This window comes from Botryllus schlosseri, chromosome 8 (assembly GCF_051294905.1).
Source record: "Botryllus schlosseri isolate E-star chromosome 8, Bs_hap1, whole genome shotgun sequence".
Lineage (NCBI taxonomy): Eukaryota > Metazoa > Chordata > Ascidiacea > Stolidobranchia > Styelidae > Botryllus > Botryllus schlosseri.
In genome coordinates this window covers 5610604-5634857 of record NC_137243.1, presented here as the reverse complement: position 1 = coordinate 5634857, position 24254 = coordinate 5610604, and the positions used below count along the sequence as shown (strand labels likewise).

The window sequence follows — 24254 nt, the reverse complement described above, 5'->3', positions numbered from 1 at the left end:
CAGTTTCGGGAAATCCACAAAATGATCTGACAAAGAACTATAAATGACCCGCTTGCTTGAGAGTATGAAGTTTAGTTGGACGCACCGTGCATTGATGATATGGTTAGTGTGGATACAAAAAGATGCAGCAAGTGTTCGATGGTATTCTATGCATATATACATAATTCATGAAAATAGCTTACCTGTAACGCAAGGCTGGTTGAACTAGCCACGCATGGAGGACTAAAAAACAACTTTCAGCTATTAACTGTAAATAGATTTGGAAAAATCGCATACAAGATTAGACGACTTGCTATATTAGTGAAGATGGCATGTCGCCATATCATTTCTATGGATTTTTGTTTTCGAAAGAGGTGTCGTCAATATTTTACAATTCACGCGAACGGATGTCTGGCATAGGTTAACCCTACGTCATTTATATTTACCGCAAGATTGTGTGTACTGAAGTCGTTTATTGATTCCAGACACCCGTGGGCTGTCTCCTAAAGTGAATATGAATTTGTGTGTTGAACGTGTACTGTGCGAGGATCAGATTATAAGGCAAAATATTGATTCACGTCAATCCGAAAATAATTCTATCGACATTCTAGTTTGAACAGCAGTATATCGTATAATGAAATGCTCATGCTATGCAAGAATTTTGACGTCTCGGAACCATTTTCGTATCCCAAAATGCTGTCACCTCGAAATGAATCGTTGACTTTTCCGGAAATACCAATGAGAAGAAAGCCTCTGGTTGGTCGTACATCTTTGGCGTCAAAACTCCCGTGGCTCAAGAATCTTGAAGTTGTCAATGGGAATATCCAAATCCTTAGCCTCCAAGATGCGGTGAGTGAAACTATTCTTCTTAGGCGGTGAATATGGGACCATGCAATCTGTGACATTTGCGAGGTGTTCTAGGAATCTATATGAGGACCAGGTTGGGAATTATACTATATTTTAATTTACTCACCATTTGGAAAAAACGTTGATTATGTAAAAGTGATATTACATTCCACGAAATTGGCCGGGATGTGTTAAGATATATCGGATAAATTCTGACAACCGTTATAATTTTACAATTACATTCGCTACAACAACGGCACAGGGATTATTTAACGTTGAAATGTCAAGATCGCCTTCATTGGAACCACCGGAGACAATGCATTGTCTAATTTCGTTTTTTAATTATAGTTTTTCGACCTACAAGGGAATAGCCTACACAATCTAGAAAAGTGCTGTAAGTGCTAACCTTATTGTCCATGCGTAATCATTTGTTGCTTGCCAAACACTTTTAGTAGGCCATTAGACCGACTTGTCTCTTTTTATTGAGGGATATGCGCAATTGCCCACTGAATAAACCGATGCCTACTTTAGCATTTACTTTGCATCGTGCCTCTTCGACATCTGCTGATTTGCATTGGCGGTCAAGTTGTCGTGATACGAGTTTAATGTACAGAGTACCTGGGCCATTATTAAACCTACTATAGCATACATACGGCGTAAACGGATCATAAATAGAAAATGCCTTTGTGTTGCATTGTTCGTTTTTTGAGACCGGGTGAAAATGATAGAGTCGTTGAATATGATCATGATCATTCTCAACTAGTTGCTGGCGGTTATCCCTGAAGAGTGTCAGCCGAAAATATTCGGGTTTATTTTAATATTTATATGCAGTATTCGATTGTATATTTCCATCGGTTCCATACTATTATCGAGAATGCTATTACCGAGATGGACATTACCGAGAATGCTGTAACCGAGAACGGACATTACCGAGAATGGACATTACCGAGAATAGCCAATGCCAAGAATCTTGCTTGATGAACGGATGTTGTCGAGAAATTTATACCTGAGAATCGATACCGAATGTGGCAACGCCGTGATGCACACACACGACCTGTTCATATGCATAACACGCATGCATTGCATATATTGCATTCTCGGTAATGTCCATTCTCGGTCATGTCCATTCTCGGTATTGTCCTTTTCGGTTATAGCATTCTCGGTAATAGCATTCTCGGTATTGACCGAACACCATTTCCATAGCCCTCGACGATTGCGAGCGCGACGTGATACTTTGGCGCCATCTTACAAGTCGGTGTCACCCAGTAATTTTCACCGCTAGAGGACAAATATCTATAAACGATAACCTTTTAGGTGCCTAATAACATCATGATCCCTATCAAAATATATAAAATATCTATGCTATAAAAAATTTAAATCAAATAACTCTGTTAGTGCAGAAGAGTATCTTCAGATTCTTCACGTTTCCTATGTTCTGCAAGACGATTTCCACCAGTGGTTACGGCCACTGAAGCATGAAATCAGTACATAGTTTCCGATTTATTGTGTGTCCTTGGCGTCATGTCAGTTGAGAACAGGCAGTCAGTTATGTTGTTTAGCTATTGGATGTTTACTTTACTGGATATTTAATGACGCGTTTCTGAATATAATAACAAATAGAGCAGTTATTGATGATTGAAATCGTAACTTGTTATTGTAAGTAATGTACGAAACATCTTCTGGAGGTAGGTCAGGTCTGTAAGTGACTTCTGACTTGACTTGTGATCTAGTGTGTTTTCTGTTTTCTAGAACAAGTACTGATATCTATTGTATTGCAGTAAGTTTATAATTTCCCTGCATACCTGTTGTATTTTTGGATCATAGTAATGTTCAGTAGGGTACTGCATTATTCTGAAATAGATGCGAATTACGGTGCAAGGCTGTTATCCGGCAGTTGGCATGAAGCAATAAAAGCTTACTGACCTGACAGCAATGAATATTGAATGAGAGCCGTTTCGGTAATTTGTTTGTAAGCTTCTTTCTATCGATATAATAATATAAATTGGTCTCTGAGCAATATTAAAAATTAAAAATGTATCTGCATTGGTAAAATATTTGCTACTGCCAAAGGTAAATTTAAATCATAAAACTGGTTTCCATAGTATTCAACAACTTACATTCCGATTTTCTAAAACTAGAATTGAACCATGAGAGGGTTTGATTTTTGTTCTTATGGCAATGTTATTGACATCAATGTTACGTACTGAGTACCTCGCGAAACTACCTTGTTTACTTAGCAATTGACATGAATCTTTTTATCTTATGTGGACAAGTGCCTTATTAAGTTTCTACCACATGGTTAGTTACAATGTTTGAAAGACAACGGTTGGTACGCTGCCGATCGTGTCAAACCATTGTGTAATCTGGATGGAATGGCTGGCAAGGTAGCCAAATACGGCTCTCTTTCTATGTCATTTGGGGCTGGAAAAGGCAGTTCGGAGTATAAAGATGACGCAAGACCTGGGAATGCAAAAGCGAAGAAAAGCGTCAGATCCAGAAGCGGGAAAATGATGGACGAGTATTTTCTCATTGAAGAGGATGTCATCATCAAGTCTTTAAGCGTCGAAGTGGAACGAGAAAAAGCGTTGAAGTATCTCGACAAGCAAATCCAAGATAATAACAGTCTGTTGATATTCCAAGATAAAACTTCGTTGTTCCAAGGTTTCGGACAAGCCTTGAATGGTAAAGATGCCAATGTCCGCGTCGAATGCACTAAGCTTATAGCAAAAATCATCCCTCAACTCGGGCATGATTTGGAAGAATGCATGCATTACGTGTTACCCAAAATCGTATCTAACGTCGGACACGTCACCGCGTTACAGAAAGAATCCATACAAACATTACATATATGCATGAAACATGCATCGAATGTGTATCACATTCTGAAGGTAATTGCGGAAGAGGGGATTAAGCACAGGGACCGTAAAACCAGGAAGCAGATTATTCACTTGTTTCCGACTTTGTTGTTTCCGGAGTTTAAAAACGAAGACTTTTTTCACGTCGTGATAGCTTTGGTGGAAAATCTCAGCGAAAACGAATCGGATTATCAGAAAGTCTTGAAAACTCTGTCGCAAGTCAAAAAATTCGTAGGATTACAAAGATTTAACTCGTACATCCATGACTTGCCTTCTCCATTACAGTCGTTGTACGAGGAAATGATATTACTGGCCGACACAAACTCGCATACAAGCAACAGATCCACTCCGTTATTACCTCATGAAAGCTATTCGAATGGAGAGCTTCCACACGATAGCGGGATGACAACCAGTTATGATCGAACTGATGTCCCTGATTTTGGAAAGAGTGGGTATTTTGATTCGGTAAGCATGAAAAACTCGTTAGGTAAAAGTTTCAAGGTGAGACCGAATTATCTGTCTCCAGCGCGGTCACCGGATATGCCACAACAACCACTGTCGTCCCACTATGAATTTGGCTTCATTTCGCGAAGCGCCATCGAAAGCTTGAGCAGTAACGATACAAAAATGAGATACCAAGCTATCGAAGAAGTGAAAACTACGATCGCGAACTTGAAAGACACGTCCTTGTTACGACAAAATATACTTCCGCTAATGAGTCTTTTACAACCTGTCATCGAAGACAATAACTATAGGGTGGCGTGCGGCGCGTTTCAAACTCTGCAATCGATAATACAACACCTTGGTCCTGAGATTAGACCGTATGCAAAGTTGATCTGTACCACCGCCAGTAAACGTATTGGCAGCAAGGACCTTTTGAGATCCGAATGCGTGAAGGTGCTTCTCGCGTTGGAAGAGGTCACCGATCCAAATTTTGTGCTGGAACAGTTTTACAGTAAATTGCAGCACAAGCAAAGTAAAATTCGTGAGGAAGCCGTGAATTTGATAATTGCGACCCTCCTCAAATTTCCAAACAACAAAAACATCAATTTCACAAAACTTGTCAATGCCCTTGTGCCTACTCTGGCAGACTCCAAGCCAAAGGTACGTTTCGTGACGTTCGAATGCGTGGCTCTGCTGGAAAGCATCTTCAACAAAGAAGGAAAGGACTTTCAGATTGTGTTCAACGCTATCAATAACCAGGAATTGATAAACCCAAACGCTGGCGGACTGATGACAGCTGTCATGGACAGGTTGTTTCGACAGAAACTCCCTAAACTGAAAGATAACATGCTACTGGAGTATTCAATGTCACCTTCCAGTCTTGTATATCCAACTGATAAAGGATCTGCGGACATTAAGTATATCTTGTCGGCTTCGAATGCGTCGACGAGCCAGAGTTCGATGTCGCATTTCAGCAGCAGTTCTGGCAATAGTTCGTTTATGGGTTCCGTTGAATCGTACCCGGCAAGTTTGCATCCTGGAGGTTCTAGTTCTGATATTCCTAGAAGGCATCCAAGCGCAGGTAAAAGGGGTGTTTTCCCGTGGACCAAAGAGAATGCAGAGAACCATCCCAGTAGCGCTCCGATTCAGGTGGGTTTGATACGTGTTTGTTAATATCATAGCTTCATCAGGATCAACACCAAGGTAGTTCTGAACTACTGCGCCATGGTCATTGTTCACCCACATTTTAGAGATTTGTTTTATTCTTTGCATGTACTATATGCTTTTTGCGATTCAGTGAGCATATCAAAAAGTTTTGTGCAAAAAATGTTGTGACATCCATTTTTGGTAGAGCATATTCATAATTTACGTATGCTCAATATTCTTGAGAGTAATTTTATCTATCGAACCAATCAATTTCTCTTTCAATAATCATCCCATCTTGGTATTGTAGGGTAATTACAGGGAATATGACCTATATTTTCCATCATTAAGAACGGGCATTCAGTTTGTTCCGTATTGCATTCTGTTGCTAGCTTGCTACTATGTTATCATTACGATCAAAGAGTTCAGACATAAATGCTATCTGACAATTTCACAAATGTTCAATTCACAATATAAAAAGGGGAAATTTGAATTGAGAACTTGTAGCAACAAAGCCGTCAGCGTTATCCACACCAGTTTACTGATAGTACCAAAGTTGATACACAATCACTGTTAGAGTTAGTGATAACATTGTCAAACCTAGTGTTTGAAAGTTCAACAGGCCTGTATTGGTTTCTGTATCATGGCCATGTAAATCTAGCTTGATGGATAGATAATTCTTTGACCCATCTGTAATTTGGTGAATGAAATATGAATCTCAAAATCTGTAATTTGAAACTTGTATAACATTCCACGCACGTGCGGTGCCACCTTATGGTGTTATCATATTGCTTTTATTCACTATTGGAGACATGAGTATTGTTATAAGTGTGGAATTCTTGTGATATGTCATATTCCGGTTTGGGATATCGATTTTCAATGTACCTTGAGTATCATGTCGCTCTTACGGTGTATTCGTATACTGGGGTGTGGGTTGCTACATTGCTGTCTCTATGTGCTCTTTCACAATAAGTGTGAAAGTTGATATTGACAAGAGGACGGACTTCTACTTTAGAAATTTGTAACAATGATAATATGCAAGACGATGCTAACATTCAAGGTTATGCATCTGGCTATAATTTATCACTGCTCACCCAAACCATGTAGGCAATGTAGCTTCACGGGCAGATGCTTAAACAGAAACACTTTTGGTATTGAGAACTCTGGAATGAAAGATATAAACTTTACGAGCTGCCGAATTCCGGCCACACAGTATGTAAACTAAGCAACAAAAGTTGCTGCAAAATTCCTCACCTAAGCCTCGTTGCTTTTCAACATCTCCAAGTGCGTTAAACTCGTCAATGATTTATTTTAACACTTCTCCTTCAACCTTTTATATCTGATGTTTACGCGATATTTTTAGAGTCTCAAGTTGTGCAGACTTGCCGGTTGTTGCGGTTGCAAATTTGACTTACGAAATTTAAATCGCGACACAAGTCCACAAAGTTTGAGTCCAATTTTAGGGGTAATCTGTCAACACATTCCAGAGCGTGAAATGCCACCCAGTAAATGACAGTAGAATGTGTAGATTTGACTTGACTGAGTTGAAGCATGTGATCCGAGTCCAAGTCGAGTCAAACCTGACTATGAGTACACAAAGATATCCAATCTTTCAATTCTTTCACTTGAATACTGGCAGATACATTGTAGTGATATCAGAGTGAGTGATTATTATCAGTATTTAGGGCAAAACTGCATATTGGGTAAAAATTACTAATAAATTGCTGTTTATCCTATTACATTAGTGCTTTCCAGTAACTTATGATAAATGTATTCTGGGACTTAATCATTGGTTCATGTCAATGGGGTTGTATTTTGTTGTTTGCATATAAGGATATATAGGAGTGTGACATGCACATTGCGTAGTGCGTTTTTGAATTGAATTCAAGTGCTTCTCCATAGATTTTTCAATAATATGTCATGTTTAGTTCAACGTAAAGGTCATTGGTTCCACATATTGATCTATATGCCAAACCCGTGCATTTAGCGATAGAAAAGTAGTTTATATACGTGGGTAAGATATGCTTGAACGCTTTGACCATGAATAGTAGTAACAACAGCATGTTTGGGTTATGATAAATGATTAGCAAATTCTTTCCTTTGGAAGCAAGTCAAATAATTAGATTTGTTTCAACATAGTTTGAAGAAGATAACCGTTGTATATAACTAACCTGCTAACTAATCCAGTTGAGTTGGGTTTACCGTTGCTTGATGCCCCTGTCAGGTATTAGGTAAACATTCCAGTCAATACATGCTATCTTTATCTCTTCGTGAAATGAACATACCTAAACGTATTATCGTTGATGGAATGTATTTTAAACATAATCATGCGTAAGTAGACTTGGACACCAGCTCATAACTTCACGTAGCAGCCGGCTTGTGCCTTACACTCAGAATGCCAAAGAATATTAACAGGAATTGACTGCCTCCCAAAGCAACCAATGAGATATCAAGCCGGTTGATCGTATGTGCATTGTGCATGTCAAGCAATATCTATGGATTGCACACGCTTTTGGGTAATATTCAATATCGTGCAATTATCACGCAAGTCAACCTATATCAGGCCGATTGGTGATACATGCAATGTACAATTGTACCTGTCAAACAATATCATGATGGATTGCACACGCTTTTGCATAATTTTCATTAACTTAATGATACATTCTATTGTTAATCGGCTACCACAATAATAGTCCATCTTGAACTGCAACATTATAAAGGCTTTGCTGCATAGGCCTACACACTGGACTTTGTGACTTGAATTGCAGTAATAGGGGGTTGGATTTGTGTTGTTTTAGAAGAAGTGTGAAAACTGTAGATTGGTCAATAATCTTTATCAAAACAGCACCCCAGATAGAAAGTTGGCCAATGGTCATAGTTGAGTGAAACCGCGCCACCAGACATGATTCATTGCAAGATAACTCACCAAGGCATCGTTTTTGAGTTTGGATTTTATTTTAGCTAGCGAATTTCGTAGAACTGTTTCGGCCTGGGCAGTTCGCCGAACGTATGCGGCGTCAGAGAGTAAAACATGACGTCTCTCGTTACCCGAATTTTCGCGCCTCTTATCGACGGTTTATTAAAAATCCTACATCATTATTCTTCCGATCGCTGTCTCAACAACTTTATCTCGTCACAATGGGTTCGGGTGTTTGCCTATGTTTTTTCGCCGGTCGCTTCCCTAGTCATTCGTCACAATTACTATATGCTACACAGTGGCCTAACGTGTTTGCGAATGTAAAGGGAGGTTTTTCAACTAAACTCTCTTGTCCCCTTACAATTGTCACGTCACCGATTCATCTAAAAGACCGTTAGATTCGCCCCCATACTTAATCGACATGATGTGACTGTGGTTCTCATCTGGTTGCTTGACATGAAAGTATTTTGATGTGATCAGGTTTTTGAAGGGGTGGTCTGTCTTGGCTGTTTCAACTCTTTCCACTTCTCTACTTGCTGACGAGTATCAACCAAAGTATTCGGGGTTATTTCAATTGTATATTGAAGTTCTGTACCTCCAAGAAGCTGTTCGAACTTGCTATTCTGTGTGGTTTCGCGCGCGTGTGTTGTCCTATTTTGGTTGAAGCCACGGCCTCCCCAGCTATGTCATAGTATATTTGCGCAGCTCATACGCGTAGTGAAAAAGACATTGTGAATCAATTTGTGCGGTTCCGAGAATTTTGCGTCTCCGAACCCGGGCGATTCACGAACTCTCGAGAATGTTTCAAGCGCCGACTTGCCCCGATCCGGGCATTCTCGAATGTTTGCTCGCGGATCTGTCGTGCCCGTCAATGTGTGTGCTCAGCTAACCGTCATGCCCTCCGATATGATCTTAATGCCTTAAATTTTATTTACGCGGTGCTAGGACCGGCGTAGAGTTACCCGATAATTCTGATTTCGCGGTGTCGATTTCGGCGTTGTCTGTGAGTAATGACTTAGCGATGGTTATCGTAAAGGGTAACCTGGGCGATGAGGTACTTCATTCATTAGTCAACGCCCTAATAGTAGGAATCTGATATGTCGCAAACTAGGAATTTGATTGCCGGACAGAGGTCTGTTTCGATTTCCGGTACTACATATCCAGGAAATGTAGGATTATTCAGTCGTGATTATATGGCGGTTCTGTGCGTAGGATTGGACCCACTTCGTTTCGAAGATTATGTTATTATGTAAAAATCGGCGTGATTATATCCGCAGAAACACATCGGTTACGCGCAACAGGGTAAATGGTGATTCAAACCTTAGATCTGGGATCGAAAGATGCACTACAATCGGTTTTGAATTCGAACTGGGATTTCGAAATGATCTAAATATTATCCATGTTTCTTTGCCTATAAATTCAGTCTTAAAATCCAACCTATTAAATATACGAACAGCTGGGTAGCACCAATGTTGCTTTAATACTAGTTACTCATAGTTACTAGCTGTTGTGCGCTTCCAAAACACAATAATTCGTTTTGCCGTTCTTAACAGTCCTGCGTCGTAAACTCTCATAAATTGTGACGTCTGCGGTTTATAGTTAGATTTTCGTATTGCGTTTCCCGATATGCTACTAAACTTTGGATTTGTGTTGTCCGTTTTGTGAATCACCAGAAACGATTTTAACGTGAAATAATACATAACAAGCGAAAATCGCGACATCTGTTATTGCCGCTCTCGACAATAGTAACAATAGACGAAGTTTTGTGTCATTGTTATGCGCTGGTTTAGCGCGGTACGGATTTTGTGAATAACAATCGCTTTTCGGAGCTCTAGATGTCCAAATGGCTGTTTGTTGACGAGAAGACGGAACGCGTGAAATTAAAAATATCGAATAGGCTTACCCGAATATGAATATAAGCTACAGTTGCAATGCTTCATTCACAAAGGGCTTTGCACTACACATCTTCACGCCAGAGTAGAAGCATCAATATCTGCGTTCGGTTTCAGTAAGCGTGAAATACTCGTATGCGTAATGCGGACACTGTTACTTAACTAATAATGTCAAACCGATACTGTTATGATTTGATAGCACTTTTCACAGTGAGAATATTGGAGTTTTCAATTGGACAGCACATGTCGTCTGGGCGTGCGATAAATCTGCTCGTTACCAGCCTGGGCAACGTGGTGTTGAACTTGGTATTAATACACCGCGTTTAAACGAATCGAATTTTAATTTCTCTCGTTTATCCCGCTTCTGACGGCTAATCCTTGATAAATTATCGCTATATCGGAGCGACCGAATCTGAGTGCCTTTGATAACTTGCCGAGTGTTTTGATGAGGTGCGCGGTGTCCTCTTAGCCGCGGAATAGCCATACAGAGTCCTTTTATCGTAATCAAGTGCTAACTGCTGAGCAGTGTCAATCGTGACCTATTGATTTATTATTAATACAAGTTCGGAAAGGCTGCATTGCAGTGTCAACGTTGTCGCCTTTGATGGATGAGTAGACGTTACCACGTCGGGAACACGCTAACCGGCGGACAGATATCTCAGATGTTAACTTCGTTGCTGGGCTGTGATATTCTGTAATAATGTCGCGTGTGATTGCTGTTAATGCGCGCGCACTTGAACCAAACCTGGCAACAAAGCGCGCCCGACTTACATCAATCAAATATGCGAGGTGTAGGCGTGCTGATAAAATCGCCTTGTATTTTGCTAACCTCTGAGGTCGCGAATGGAGGGTTCTATTTTATTTGGATCGCCTCGGCTAATGTTTGTTTTATCAAGTGGACGCTTTTGGTGTGTCTAGGCTTGAACGGAAATAGAACTGTTACCAATGCCGGTGGCGAAAGTTGCGTGGCCTTGGTGTTGCCACTTTTCAACTTGTACTGTATCAGGGTTGTCTGGATATCTACAGTCAGCAGATTATGCAGTCGTTATGCGTATGCGTAGGTAGCCGTTACGTATGTTAGCCATCCATTAAGTTCGCGTGTGTGCCGTTCTTGCTGAATATTGCGCAACTTATGCTCAAGCTACAACCGCGCGAGATGACATTTTAACTTTCAATTTCGCGTTTTTGCCGTGAAAGAACGCTTAATTAAAGGTTATCCCGAATTCCTCATACGTGGTGTTGTTTGCGAACGGATTTTCGGCCATGGGTACGGCGGTACGCCCGTCTAAATATCGATTAATTACCATGGCGTGTAGATGTTCATCATCCGGACTTAGAACAATTTCCCGATAGATTATCGTGACTTTGTTGTTATTATCAAGCAATCCAGGATTTGCTAGAAGTATCGCCAAATGCTATCGATTATCTCAGCTAGTACCTACTACTGCCATGAGCGAGACGGCCTTCGCTGTGGACCAACACGCCAATTTGCTGCCGCGAACGCCGTTATATATGGGTAGGAAGTATTTGTGGGAGTTGAAAGGCACGGATCACCAGCTGGATGCTCTGAAAAAGAGGGCGCGCGAGCTGACACAGGTAGAAGCCCTTGATCCAGTTTGGCTGGGCGCTATTAAAGTGTTCATTCCGTATTCCTTTCCGGCGAAGACAAAATTTTCAGCGCGGTCAGAATGAAAATTTCGCGTAAATTTTATTCGGCAGGGTATTGACGTCACAGACACGGAATATGTTTGTACTCTGTTATCAGTAGGTCTTCTTTTCGAATAAAAACAAATCACCTTCCGGCCAGAATGGGACAAATGAAAGAATTTAAGATTTTCCGAATTAGGTTAGAATTAGAATTGTAGCTACGCGTTTTTTCAAATTTTCATTAGAATTGCTAAATTCGCAAAAAAAAAATAGAAATTGGAATAAAATCCGAATTAGCCCAAAACAACAAATATCAAGTTCATTCATTTCAAACCTGAGTCCATTCTCGTTCCAACACCGGTACGCCAAGCTTGGCTCGTTTCGCACTGCTCAATGCACATGCAAAATTGCACATATGCACAGTTCTCCTGAATAGCATTTTCAAAGATCAGACGGCAGAATAATTTCACAAATTTTATTATGAATTAGTTTACCGCCAATTATCTATTTGTCCAAGTCTGCTTCCGATAAGGCATTACGATTCTTGACAATCCAAGACGATGTACGCTTTACGTGCTATGCTCGTATGATGAAATTAGCGCAATCGGCTCTTCCCGGCGGCGTGTATTGGAAGCTCGCTCGCGAAAATATGGTGTAAGTTGGGCCCCATAATGCGCTATTCGCTATTAGCATAAATCTAGATTCGTGGTTGAAGCTATAGGGCAAACTTCTATGACACAATGTAGCATTCGCCTTCGAGTATATATTCCGACCGGCGGGTCTATATTTAACCCGTAAACGTCCGTTATTATTTCCACATAATTGTACCCGCGAATTTATAATTGCGGTTTTACGCTCAGTTTCGCTAGAACGCGCGTTTTGTGTTCGGCCGGTGATTATTGCTCATAATTATCAACGCCTACGATAATTGCAGATCGTAATCAAGATTGATTACGGGCCGTCAATTCCCAGTAATCCAAGTTATGTAATTTGCTATTTAATACTCACGGGTAGCGAGGATAATATTGTTAACGATAATATAGCGTTGAGTGTATGAACAACAGTCAAACACCTTGCAGTCGTTTGTGTTAATACAATGTAAAAATCCTCACGGAACGCGCCTAGTTTGTGCGTTACTTCTGTGTAAATATGAATGATGCTCTCGAGTAATCGCCCTTTCAAATCTTGGTTTTGCGGTGCGTCAATCTTGACTTTACAATAAAATACGTGACGCAACGCATGGGGTCGTGTCTACAACGTCAAGCCTCTCCTTATAATGAGCGCATCACCCTGGCCCGGTGGAATTAAGGCCGAGATTTATCTGATTCACACTTTACTATGAAAGTGCTGGTCAGCCCAGGGAAATCAGCTAGGGAAATAATAAACGCCGTGTTTTAACGAGGGAATGATTTCTTAACCTAATAGCTCGGTATAAAATTAGCGCGATCTCGTCAGTCTGGTGTTAATCAAGACCCCATTAGCGATATTGTGTAACGTTCATGTGCCCGGCGTTTGCCAGGTTATATTGGCAACATCTGCTGTATTTTAAATTGTGTATATACTATCTCTTATTGGGCATGTGTTGTATATTTGCTCGGTTTGCGAATGCCCTCTGCAATATAATACTTGTATTAAGGATTTTATGAGATTTTGCAACGAATACGCAACTTCCCAATCGTAGTTTACAGGACTTTTCAGCCTATCCCTTGTTGAGGGCGGAAACTGGCACGTTTCTGGTAAAGATAGTATGCAGAATATTTGATTCGTCATGTTGGCTATTGGTGGATGTTTATCCAAGGATATTTCGTTTGGACATTCTCATAAACGTAACCACCTGGTTTATTGTTCCTTCGGCTCAGCCTGTCGGGTTACTTTTCGTCACCGCCAGTGTTGAATTACTAATTGATAATTCAATTCAACGATAGCAAACACATAGGCCTGCCTTTGTGACGGGCAACTCACGACGCTTGTCTAGCTGGACGGCTGAATAAAAGCCTTCCACTGTATCTCTGCAAGAGACAATGCTTTGCGTGAAACCTATTGTGTCTGTCGGGAGGGATGTAATTCTTCGCCGGCGTAAGGAACACAAAACGGAACTGAGCCGTTTAGCGTTTACTGTGTGACCAGATATCTGGAATACTATCTCGTGTACAAATGTTTTGACCTGATTTTGAGAGGCCGTTATCGCTACAGGCCAAAACATTTTCCAGACATTCCCTGGTGCAACCTTGGCGTAAATGTCGTTATCAACTTGCTTTAGAGATATAATCATGAAGCATTTACGACTAACACAATTTAAAACAAGCATAACAATTAAAATATAGGGCTTTCGGTGTTTTTGATTTGATGGTCAATTTTCATTCTTTTTAGTCTCAGCGAAATAACCTGGGAGAATCTCATCCGCCATTGAGACCACGTCCTACGTGGGGGCCTGAAACGCAAGAGAAACCGCCCGGACAGTCACCGGTTAGGACGAGAGCGAATCGGACCAGCGAGTCAAGTGAGTGTTCTGAATTTCAAGTATTGTAATTATTCATTTTATTACCTTACATTCGGTATTAGAACTTGTGGAATGTGGAATTCTCCAAATTTGAAGCCAGGAAATGGGATGATTTATTCCCACTAAATATTGTTTTAATCTTCTCTTGTAATGAGCGGTGTGTTACAATTTGTGGGCTTCTCACCCCTGCATCTGGGGTTCAACTTGTTAAGTAGACACCACTGCACTTTTTACCTTTCGCGGCAAATTCAAGATGTTCCGTCTCACACTATGTAACGAGGTGAGATCTATTGATATATCTAAGGTGCGTGGGAAAATGTTCAAGTAATTTTCATTGCGGACCCGTGGCATATTGTACCGCCCGATTTAATATCAAATGTCTCAAGTCTATAGCGGGCTTCTCACAGCATCAGCCTTTCTAATGATAGAGTCACATGTCACCGCGGAGTACAAGTACCCTTGACAATCACAGTTTGTATTTCTCTCCAACGCCAAGTGCCTCCAGTAGGGTACTTGTCAACTTTGAGGCCGCGGAATCGAGCACATCGCGCTATCGTGTGTTTCCCGGATCGAAATCACACCGCCGATTTTTAATAACGCGCCTGTAGCTAGTGGGTCACTTCAAAGCGATAATACGCAATCACGCAGTCGTTGGCGATGTCCTTGTTTTGCGTGGCGGCCGCTCTATGTAAACTACTGCACGGTGAGGGGGCGTGGAGTGTTGTTACACCCTTTTTGGGTGTATTGCCTCTTAGCTGAAGTTATCTCAAGCCTGGGTTGCCATTTTGTTGCGTGTCCTGTTTAGATTCTGGCGGCGGCGGGTATTTGGAGATCCATCAAAGGAAGCAAGCCAATGCGGGCCACAAGGATCCGCTGACTATCGGAGGAAGTACCGGTATGTCAACGTAATAATAGACACAGACTATGTCATTCTGTCCGTCGGTGGCTGTGGCAGTGCCACTTTGCCATTTATATAAATTTTGGTATAAGTGCGGAAATTCTTTTTCGATACATGGTTTTATAATAAGTGAACTAGTGATCGAGATTATTGGCGACCCGATTTCGATGTATACAACGGGCCAAACATAGGCACGTTTTTACTTTTGAAAAGTGTATTCATATTGGAATGAACCCGAAAATTTTCGGCTGACACTCGTCAGGACTCAGGGGTAATCGTCAGCAACTAGTAGAGAATTCGTAAGAACATCGAACATCGTTTTTACTTTTGTAATTCACTCGTACCCTGATGGGTTAGTGGTCATGATCGTCATTTATGTTGTGTCGACTAAGGCTGAGCATAACAGAGTGACTGGTTGATTCGATTATGAGTCGGTTCGAGCGGGCAAACCCACCCATTATGACATTATACTTAATAATGTCTCTAAAAGTTGAAATGTCTATCTTTTTGAGGCCACAAGGAAAGTTTTGCGAGTTACACCGTATGCTACATAAGTTCCTATTCGTGGACAATAACTAGGCTATTTCATGGCGCTTTGCTACCATTGTGGGCTTCGATCACTACTTGAAAAAACTGCCTTTCCATGGATATTCGTAGCCTTGTGCTACATGTATTTCGATGCAGGGATGCAGCCAAGCGAGGTTTTGAGACTCCCTGGGGCAGATATATAAATTGTTTTCATTACACAATGTTCTTTTCAATTCTCTACTAGTTTCTGACGAGTGTGAGCCAGGTTTATTTCAATATGATTATATTTTTCAATTGTTTATATTAAGTGCTGTACCCCCTTCATATATTTAAACTATATTTTTTGTAAAAGAAATGCCACTGCCAGTGTGAAGGCATTTGATATTGAATCATTACAGTTGATCCTCGAATCGTTATGCTCAGCTATATTCTCTACCTGTGATTTGTCTTAGTGCTTGCAGCTGCAGAATTCCTCGGTGGTACCTGCCCGAGAATCGAATATCTTGGATTATCCAGCCCGATTCCATTTTTTCTTTGACGTTACAGGTCGCCATCGTAAGCAAACTGACAGCGAATCCGCAGGCCTCCACTCGGCACCAAGCATGGGTCGGAACAACGGCCTCTCCAACGCCGGCGGCTACGAGCCGTCGTTCGGGTCTCACGAGGTGTCTGCGAGACCGGCGCGGACCAACATCGGCCCCGTAAAGGCCCAGGACGATATCCTGTCTAATTCGTGTCCGACCACTTTTTTCGACGAGGACAGTCAAGTCAGGAAGTTTCAGAAGGCGAGACGCCCGCCTGGCTCGTCTGGTTCGTCCGATAACTCGCCGCAAAAAGTTCTAGGTACCGTACGCCGTATTTAATTTAGAATGCGATCGCTTAATGTAAATAACGGCTGGTAACCCAAGTCACACGGTTCCGAGTCGCAAGTCGATTTGACTTTTATAGTTTACACCTGAGTCATTTTCAATTCACCACCGAGTCCAAACCATGGAGCAACGGGCCGGTTCCGAGTCACAGTGTTAAGATTCGAGTCCAAGTCATTGGGTCATCGGCTCTTGACTCGAGACACAAGTCAAAAATGATGGCAAATGTAGGCCTACTTCTGTAAGACATAAGAGAGGCCCTTCCGAATACAGATGAATCTTAGAAGCAAGGACATAATTACGGAAACCCCGTGTGTATGCGATAGGCTATGTATTTCCTTTTCAATACACATTCAGAGGGGGTCTGTAATGGAGCCGTCTACTTCTTTTTTGGAGTACTCGAAGTGGGTATCCTTGTAGACAACTTTCATTTCTACTTGACAGTGTTTTGAGCAAAATTACCTATTTTTTAAGTGGAAAGTTGGTTTTTGTACAGGTTTAGAGTTGTGAGTTGTGACCAAGGAACACAATTGTGGGATTGAGAACTTTTTCAAAAAGTGCGCCTACATTCAGAATGTCATTAATCATTTCGGATCAGTGACCACGATACATCTTTCGATCCTGAAGTAACCACTCCCTATGCCTCCACCAAATCTGCGTTTTGAGGCTATTTACTCGAGTAATTTTAAGACCTGTTACTTTTTACTTCTACCTGATATATTTTTTGAAATGCAACTTCCGTTTGTGAGCGAGTGACAATGCTTGCTACTTTGATTACCTCGTTGCACATAATCTTTGCTTGAAGTCTTGGGATCTGGTTTAACCCTGGTATGTTCTGGTAGCCGAAACTGCTTGGAGCCTGACCAAGGATCTTCAATAATATGGACCGCCTGCTATTGTCTTTTGCAGTGAGGCAACAGTGATTTATGTCGGCTGTGTAAATATATTCTCAGTGAACTAGTTTAGGTTTTGCCTTGCCTCACGTACGAATCTCATATATTTATCATGGTGCCGCTTTAATGACTTGATTGTGTTATATTTGGATTTGTGTGGGTTCAATACCGCTCGCATTTGTAAAATATGGTTGCTTTACTATTTTTGCAGTGCATTTTATCTTGATTACCTGTATGCTATGTAGCAGGTACTAGTTTCCATCCAAAATTTATTAACAACCCGAAACTCCAACCCAATGGTTCTCATCTCTTTTCTACCTCATTTTGCACCCGCCTACATTACATCAGTCACTATAAAAGCAAAAAAAATATCCTAAATTCAGAGAATGGCTTACAGGATATTGATGAGTCTAAAAATTGAATCAGTTACTCAAAAATGGAATTATACCTCTTCAAGATGTGGTTTATGAATTATACCGTTCTATCAAACCGCAGCATTCATCATCGCTGTCAACATGGCATAACTTCAAAGCCATGTTTAAATTTCACGTCTATGCTTTGATAGTAATTGATAGTCTTGCTTTGCAACTGTGTCGAAGCATAATATATGCCTAACTATTTATAAGGAATGAATCCAGAGTCCTGTTAGACGGATAGCGATGAATTTCTACTTAATATTAAGATGTGTATTGTACCTGACATTGGCAATAACTTGCAGGGAAGGAATATTTGGTTTGGGGGCTTTTATAGTGTGATCTGTCTAATTGTGTTAGGCAACACTCCGGCCCATGTTGGTTTGTGATGCCTACGATCTCGCTAATGTAATCATTGTTTTATAACAAGCCAGCAATTCTGGTGATATCTGCTGCCTGTGACCTAGCACGTTTTGTTTTCAGATGAGATAATCAACGATCCTGGTGCGTCCATTCATACCCGTCCTCAGTTAGCTGCCCGTTCTGCTCAGAGACGGGGTAGCCCAAAGCAGGAAAATCAGGTGAGCAATACCTCCCAAGTTTATTGCGAGGAGACTATGTGCTTGACAGCAAATTAAATTTTTATTGCCACTATCTGAGAATTTTGGGTTAATAAGCGTCTTGCATCTTACATGTTATCTTTGACATCCAAATCGAATTCACATTATAAATTGGGTGGAGTTTTATCAGCAGCATCTCGTAGCCTTTTCAAAAATAACCACCAACCACATGTTACCTTGGGTTGGTTTGATGTCAGGATATATTTTTGCTTTGGTTTTTGCGGTTATGGAGATGCGTTTGATGCAATTTGTCGTTGTCCGGATAAGCTCTGGTTTGGGAGGCATTCGAGACGTTTTAATAACGTCTCCCAGCGCCAATTCACAATTTGGGAGAGGGATGGGATATACCCCCCCCCCCCCTCAAACCATGTTCATGTACAAAGAACACGTCGAATTAGTTTATAAACGATTTATTTAACCCAGTGGTGGGATTCAAATTTTTTGTCAGCCGGTTCTATCGCAAGAGTCTTACTTTTCAACCTTTTACAAATAGTCATTGATGGCAACCAGTAATGCTAACCGATTTGTTGATCTCATTAGATTTCATGAGACAGCTCTATGAGACCGGTGTGAACCACTGGTTTAATCCATATGCAGTACACTACGTTCAAGTTCATAACTTATCGTGTCCTGAAATTCAGCTGACAAAGCATTGCATTTCGATACTCGCCAATCACCGAGCAGGCATATTTTAGTATTTTGATTTTGAAAACGAACACATTCCATGTGGAAGATATTCCTTTTGCCTCGTCGGGTTTTACACCAACTATTTGTCACAGATCTGCCCTGAAATAAACGTAACATCGTAGTTTACCGAAGTACAGTTCACCAAAGCTTGTTTTTTCTTCCCAGTTGAGTGTCCAGAGCCATTACAAACTGAAAAAGACCGCGTCGCCCCGCTTGGACCGAATCGCCGACAACCCCACGGTGGAAAATGTCCGGCCCCTCATCAAACAAAATCGCGGCCAGGCAGATTCGAAATCGAACAACAGTGCCCTGACCGACATTCTCGACTTCCCGGCGTTAAAAACCGGGGGCTACACCCCGTCAGGGCTACAGCAGAAGTCGGGTCAAGGGGTAGCCGGTCAAGGTCCGATACCGATGGCCGTGATACGGAATCCCACTCATCAAATGAAGGCGAACAACGTACATTCGAGCGTGACCGATTCGCTGTTTTCGCCCGGGAAAGACTCCGTCAAACAGCAGGATTCTGACGCTTTCCAGTTTCCTGTCGACGTCAGGCAAAAATCGAAGACTGTGAAAGATAATCACGACCCGTTGAGAAGCTCGCGTAGCTTACCGCCCGACAATAGTCTGACGGACATTGTGACGCACCCGATGCTGTTACAGAAGACTTCGTCACCGATTAAGACAGACTCTCCGAGGATGGCCGTACATTCAGACTCGCGTCCAGAAGAGGTGAGTCTTGAAAAATTCTGTGTTTTGGAATGAAAAATATCACTTTTACGTCATCGGATGGATAGATAAATAGGTTTTAATTCGTCAAACCAAGAAACAAGGTAAAAGAAACAATGTAATTGTGATGTAGACTTGGAGGCTACGAGAGTCAGTCGCTACTGCCTACTGGTATGAGTATTCGCCACAAAGCTTAATGATATGGAGGTATATATTGAACCCTCACACATAAACATTGACCAACTTTTCAGTATATATATATATGCTAAGGAAAAAATGTAATATTACGCTTAGGGAGCAATGTGGAAAAACTAACTAGGTATAGATTATATATTTGTAAAAATACATTACACAAAATTTCAGTGTGAAGTCACAGAATATACGTATGAAAACAGAATGCCATCGGAATATAGGAATCTGTCGTTTTTTTTGCAGTACAAGGCTTCTATGGATTTGATACGCACCAGCGCGAAACTGAAACGGAATCAGATGCAACGCAGCATGTCCGGGGCCACCGGTTCCGTGGATCTGGACGGCAGCATCAATTCCGGCTTGTCCGGGTGAGATTTTTGGCGAAATTTTGTTGAAATTGTAGCGTTAGGTCAAAATATTGTCATATCTGTTTGCAAAATCAAAATATTTTTCAACCTGCGTTTCGTTTGTATCATAGATGTTTGCACCGTCAATTTGACATTTTACTGCTTGTAGCTTACTTTATTGGCCTACCGCTGTAGACGGCCCATTGTCTGCTCATTGTGAATCATAAACGGTCAAATGAAACAAATCGGTTGATATGGTGTTATGCTCAACGTACCGCAATATCCTAACTGCAGCAAGACCTCGTGGGCATTGGTTCTTATATCAAGAAGCGCAAGATGAAAAATTGTGATGCAGACAACATTGTCAGAATGAAGCGACACGGTGTGACACCAGTAGTGTACGTACCTACGCACAGCTTCAGTGTTGCCAGCCAACAACTGCTGCTGTTGAACGTTCTTTCTCCATTTTTGGCAAGCTGCTTAGTAGGGACGGGTACTTATCGAAAATTGTCAGTTTTTATGTCTCGAAAAGTTTTTTCAGTCCAAACTACTTCGTAAGAACAGACAGAACCCAACCAGAAATGAAGATAGCATCAGGTGCAATAACTCCTAATTTACATACATGAGGTCATAATTTTGTCGAAATTAAGTTTTTCAAGGCAAAATTTCCCGTTTTTTTTCGTCAAATGAAAATTGCCCTTCTTATAACAGTCATTATTACTGGTATATATGTTGTATGTGGTACTCAAATACTCCACTCGGTTCCCGGGTACTCACCTTTGCCCAGTTCTACTTTCATACTTTGAAGCAACGCTTAATTTAATGCAGATATACCAGCGGACGTGCGACTGCTCCAGAATCCGGAAGCAACAGTAGTAGCAGCGGAGTGTTTTCGCCCACCGGAAACAGGTTCGATGACAGATATATAAATCGCGATCTTCAGCATGACGCCCATCGTTCTGGCCTTTCTTGTGAACCGACAATTGATTTATTCATCTTCTCTCAAACAGGACGAGTAGCCACACAACGTCTCCCCAAAATTCAACGGCCCGTGACAGTCACGATAATTTCGTAATAAGTGGCTATCAGACCTCGCCGAATAGGTACGTTCGGGTCGTTGATTGTGAACGCGTTTTCATGCCATAACTCATTTCCGATGACGGTGTTTGATCTCGCGTGCTCACTGCCGTAACACTAATCTTGACCTTGCTCAACCTCATCGGTATTTCTTTCGGTAGTTTATTTGTTATTCTCCCGGCACAAAGTTGCTGTTTTATGCGCATATTTAAGGTCAATTACTCATATCAGGAAACCGTTAAAACGTGGGCCGTGGGTTTGTTTTGGAAATAGTTTTGCTTTCGTTCGAGTCTTTTGACAATGGTTATGAATTTTTGCGCGGAAAGTTGTTTGATTTACGTAGTCACAAATCACGATCTTTTTACACTCTGTTGTATTTCGTTGTTGTGGTTCATTTCCGCGGGTTCATTTTTGTAGTTCTTCCGATGCCTGCAGACGCCTTTGCTCTCAGAATGTTTTTCACTATCCCTGCATGTTTTAATCACGGATTTAGCTTTTGATTTATCTTATAGCCTAGGACTCATTTTTTCTAGTAGAATAATTGCACTTGCATGGTTTAATCACGGATTTAAGTTTTTATTCTTATAACGTATGACTTGAAGAAACTTGACGAGTCATATTTGAGTTGTTTGCCAAATTATGATACTAGAGTACCATGGCATAACTTGTTTCATGGCAATGTGAAATATCCAGGCTCCTGTGAATGAATTGGACTCAACTCTCAGGCTCAAACACCTCATTTTGAATAAGGACTGAATATCTCTAAATATTGATTTTATAATGATAATTATGGTGATAGTGATAGCCTGCAATTACTCACTGCTGATGTCCTTGTTGGTGTCTCAACATCGTATCAATTTTGGTGATTGCGACTTGATTTCGAAGGTCTAATTTAGCTAGCACTATCACAGTGTGTCAGATGTAGATCAGTCAAATTTGCATTTTTCCTAATTTATCCGCGCTGCATGCTATTCTGTTGATTATTATCTTGTAGATATTCTTCACACGCTGATAGCGGCCAATCCTCCCCCTACTCCACTGACACTGGCTATGTTAGTACCGTAAATGACAAGAAAAATTCCAGAAAAGGGTAGGTGCCTGTTTTAGCTTGCTTGCAATGATTGTTATCCCGCATTCTTTTTAACAATTTGCCCGCATCGGTGAACTTTGCTTACACGCGTTGATTTGTTATGTTTCTCTGCGTTTCATTTTTGCCTTCGATCTATAATTCATAACACGAAGAGTCGAGCGCATTCAGAAAATAAATACAGGTATTCGGCAGAAGTAGATGTGTTAATATCAGTTTCGGAGTTTTTGTCAAATTCATTGAAATGAATACGGAGAGATTATATTCCGCTTCAATGAGTGTGAGTAACTGAACATTTGTATCTCAATATGTATTCTACAATCCAAGTACAACCCTACTATGATTATAGTGTTTATGCATTTGAAGAGGCTCTTGGAGGAACAATTGAATAATATTTTCATATATACATATTATTCAATTGTTTATGTATTTACACACAATCAAAGAGCTGTCTGTTCTTGACCTATAGGGGGAGAGTAATTCAAGTTTGGTGTATGTATTTTGGTAAGCAGACACAGCTAATTTGATAAAATCCATGTGTCACCGCCACATTTTGATAGCAATCAAGCTTTTAAGCGCCATTGACATAATCGAACATTATTTGAATCAACATACTGGTCTTGAACTGTTTCAAAGGCCGAAGTTATGGTGGGGTCTTTTATGATGCGACTGTTATGGTTTAGCCAATATATTACTCCACCTGGGGTGACTTTCTATTATTTCAGACCCTTTGATAGTCAGCTGTGTGTTCTATAATTACCCCCTGGGCGTGTACAAAACTGCTATTGTGGTGGCCTGTGCTCGTGACAGTGTGACATTCGAGGATGGAGGCATTGTCCTCTGAAAATTATCCCCCTTCTCTCTTGCTTGGTATGGAAGTGGAGCGCTGTATGGAGCCTTTTGTTGTTGGTAGTATGTAGGGCTGTCGATGCTCCATCTTTTCATGGGCGGATTTATCCCATTGTTCTTGGGTGCATTGTTGTATTCTACTATGATAACAGCAAATGCTACTACTTCCTTGTCAATGCCTTTATCGGGACGTTGAATGTCATTCATTGTATTGTGTACCAGCGTCCTGTTAGGAAATTGGGCCAATTGTGTGGTCTGCTGTATATCCGATCTCTCATTGCAATCTAACTTTGAAATTTGAAAAAGTATGTCTGCTATTTTTGGGATTGTCCACCTACCATGCAATCAAATATGTAATTCAATAACCTGTCAGGGGTAATCGTCACCAAACATGATTTCACCAGCATTGTATGTCTACAATCCAATTCACTACTAGTTGCTGACGATTACCCCTGACGAGTGTCAGCCGAAAATATTTGGGTTTATTTCAGTATAAATATATAATTCAAATGTATGTTGAAGTTCTGTACCTCCAAGAAGCTTTTAAAATCAAAAATGTAGCATACACAATTTTTTATCGTCAATATAGCGACTCGTAGAGAATTAGAAAGAACATTGCATATCAACAATCCTATTCTCTACTATACAATTCTATTGTATATTGAAGTTCTGCAACTTCAACAAGCTCTTCAAGTCAAATATGTAGCATACAGCATTTCCAGCAATCCTGCAATTTGGGTATAAAAATGATCTAGGCTGCATTGTAACGATAAATCTTAACTGTGATCTGACATAAAAGGTTTGTTTAGACACGGTTTACTGGCCTGAAATTATATGGTTGAAGA

General features: G+C 40.9%; 1 protein-coding gene and 1 long non-coding RNA gene across 13 annotated transcripts in view; both read left to right on the top strand.

Annotated features, from left to right (window-relative positions):
• LOC145443968 (TOG array regulator of axonemal microtubules protein 1-like) overlaps positions 1-24254 on the top strand; it is a 106822-nt gene that overhangs the window by 7845 nt on the left and 74723 nt on the right. For 3 of the 12 annotated variants that reach the window (XR_013916578.1, XM_080321860.1, XM_080321858.1), the window contains exons 1-10: positions 2750-5273; positions 14094-14223; positions 15029-15118; positions 16196-16492; positions 18305-18402; positions 19294-19860; positions 20293-20417; positions 21225-21305; positions 21407-21499; positions 22468-22563. Coding sequence is in view for 11 of the 12 variants with exons in the window: in XM_080321860.1 (XP_080177986.1) it covers positions 3198-5273; positions 14094-14223; positions 15029-15118; positions 16196-16492; positions 18305-18402; positions 19294-19860; positions 20293-20417; positions 21225-21305; positions 21407-21499; positions 22468-22563 (3653 nt within the window). In the remaining variant the exon portion in view is untranslated. Of the gene's footprint in view, positions 1-2748; positions 5274-14093; positions 14224-15028; positions 15119-16195; positions 16493-18304; positions 18403-19293; positions 19861-20292; positions 20418-21224; positions 21306-21406; positions 21500-22467; positions 22564-24254 lie in introns of those variants that run through there. The other 9 variants (XM_080321869.1, XM_080321868.1, XM_080321865.1 and 6 more) reach the window with 6 other exon arrangements.
• Positions 697-2173, top strand: LOC145443985 (uncharacterized). Its single transcript, XR_013916580.1, has 3 exons — positions 697-828; positions 1657-1679; positions 2029-2173. It is a non-coding gene; the product is annotated as an uncharacterized LOC145443985 (long non-coding RNA).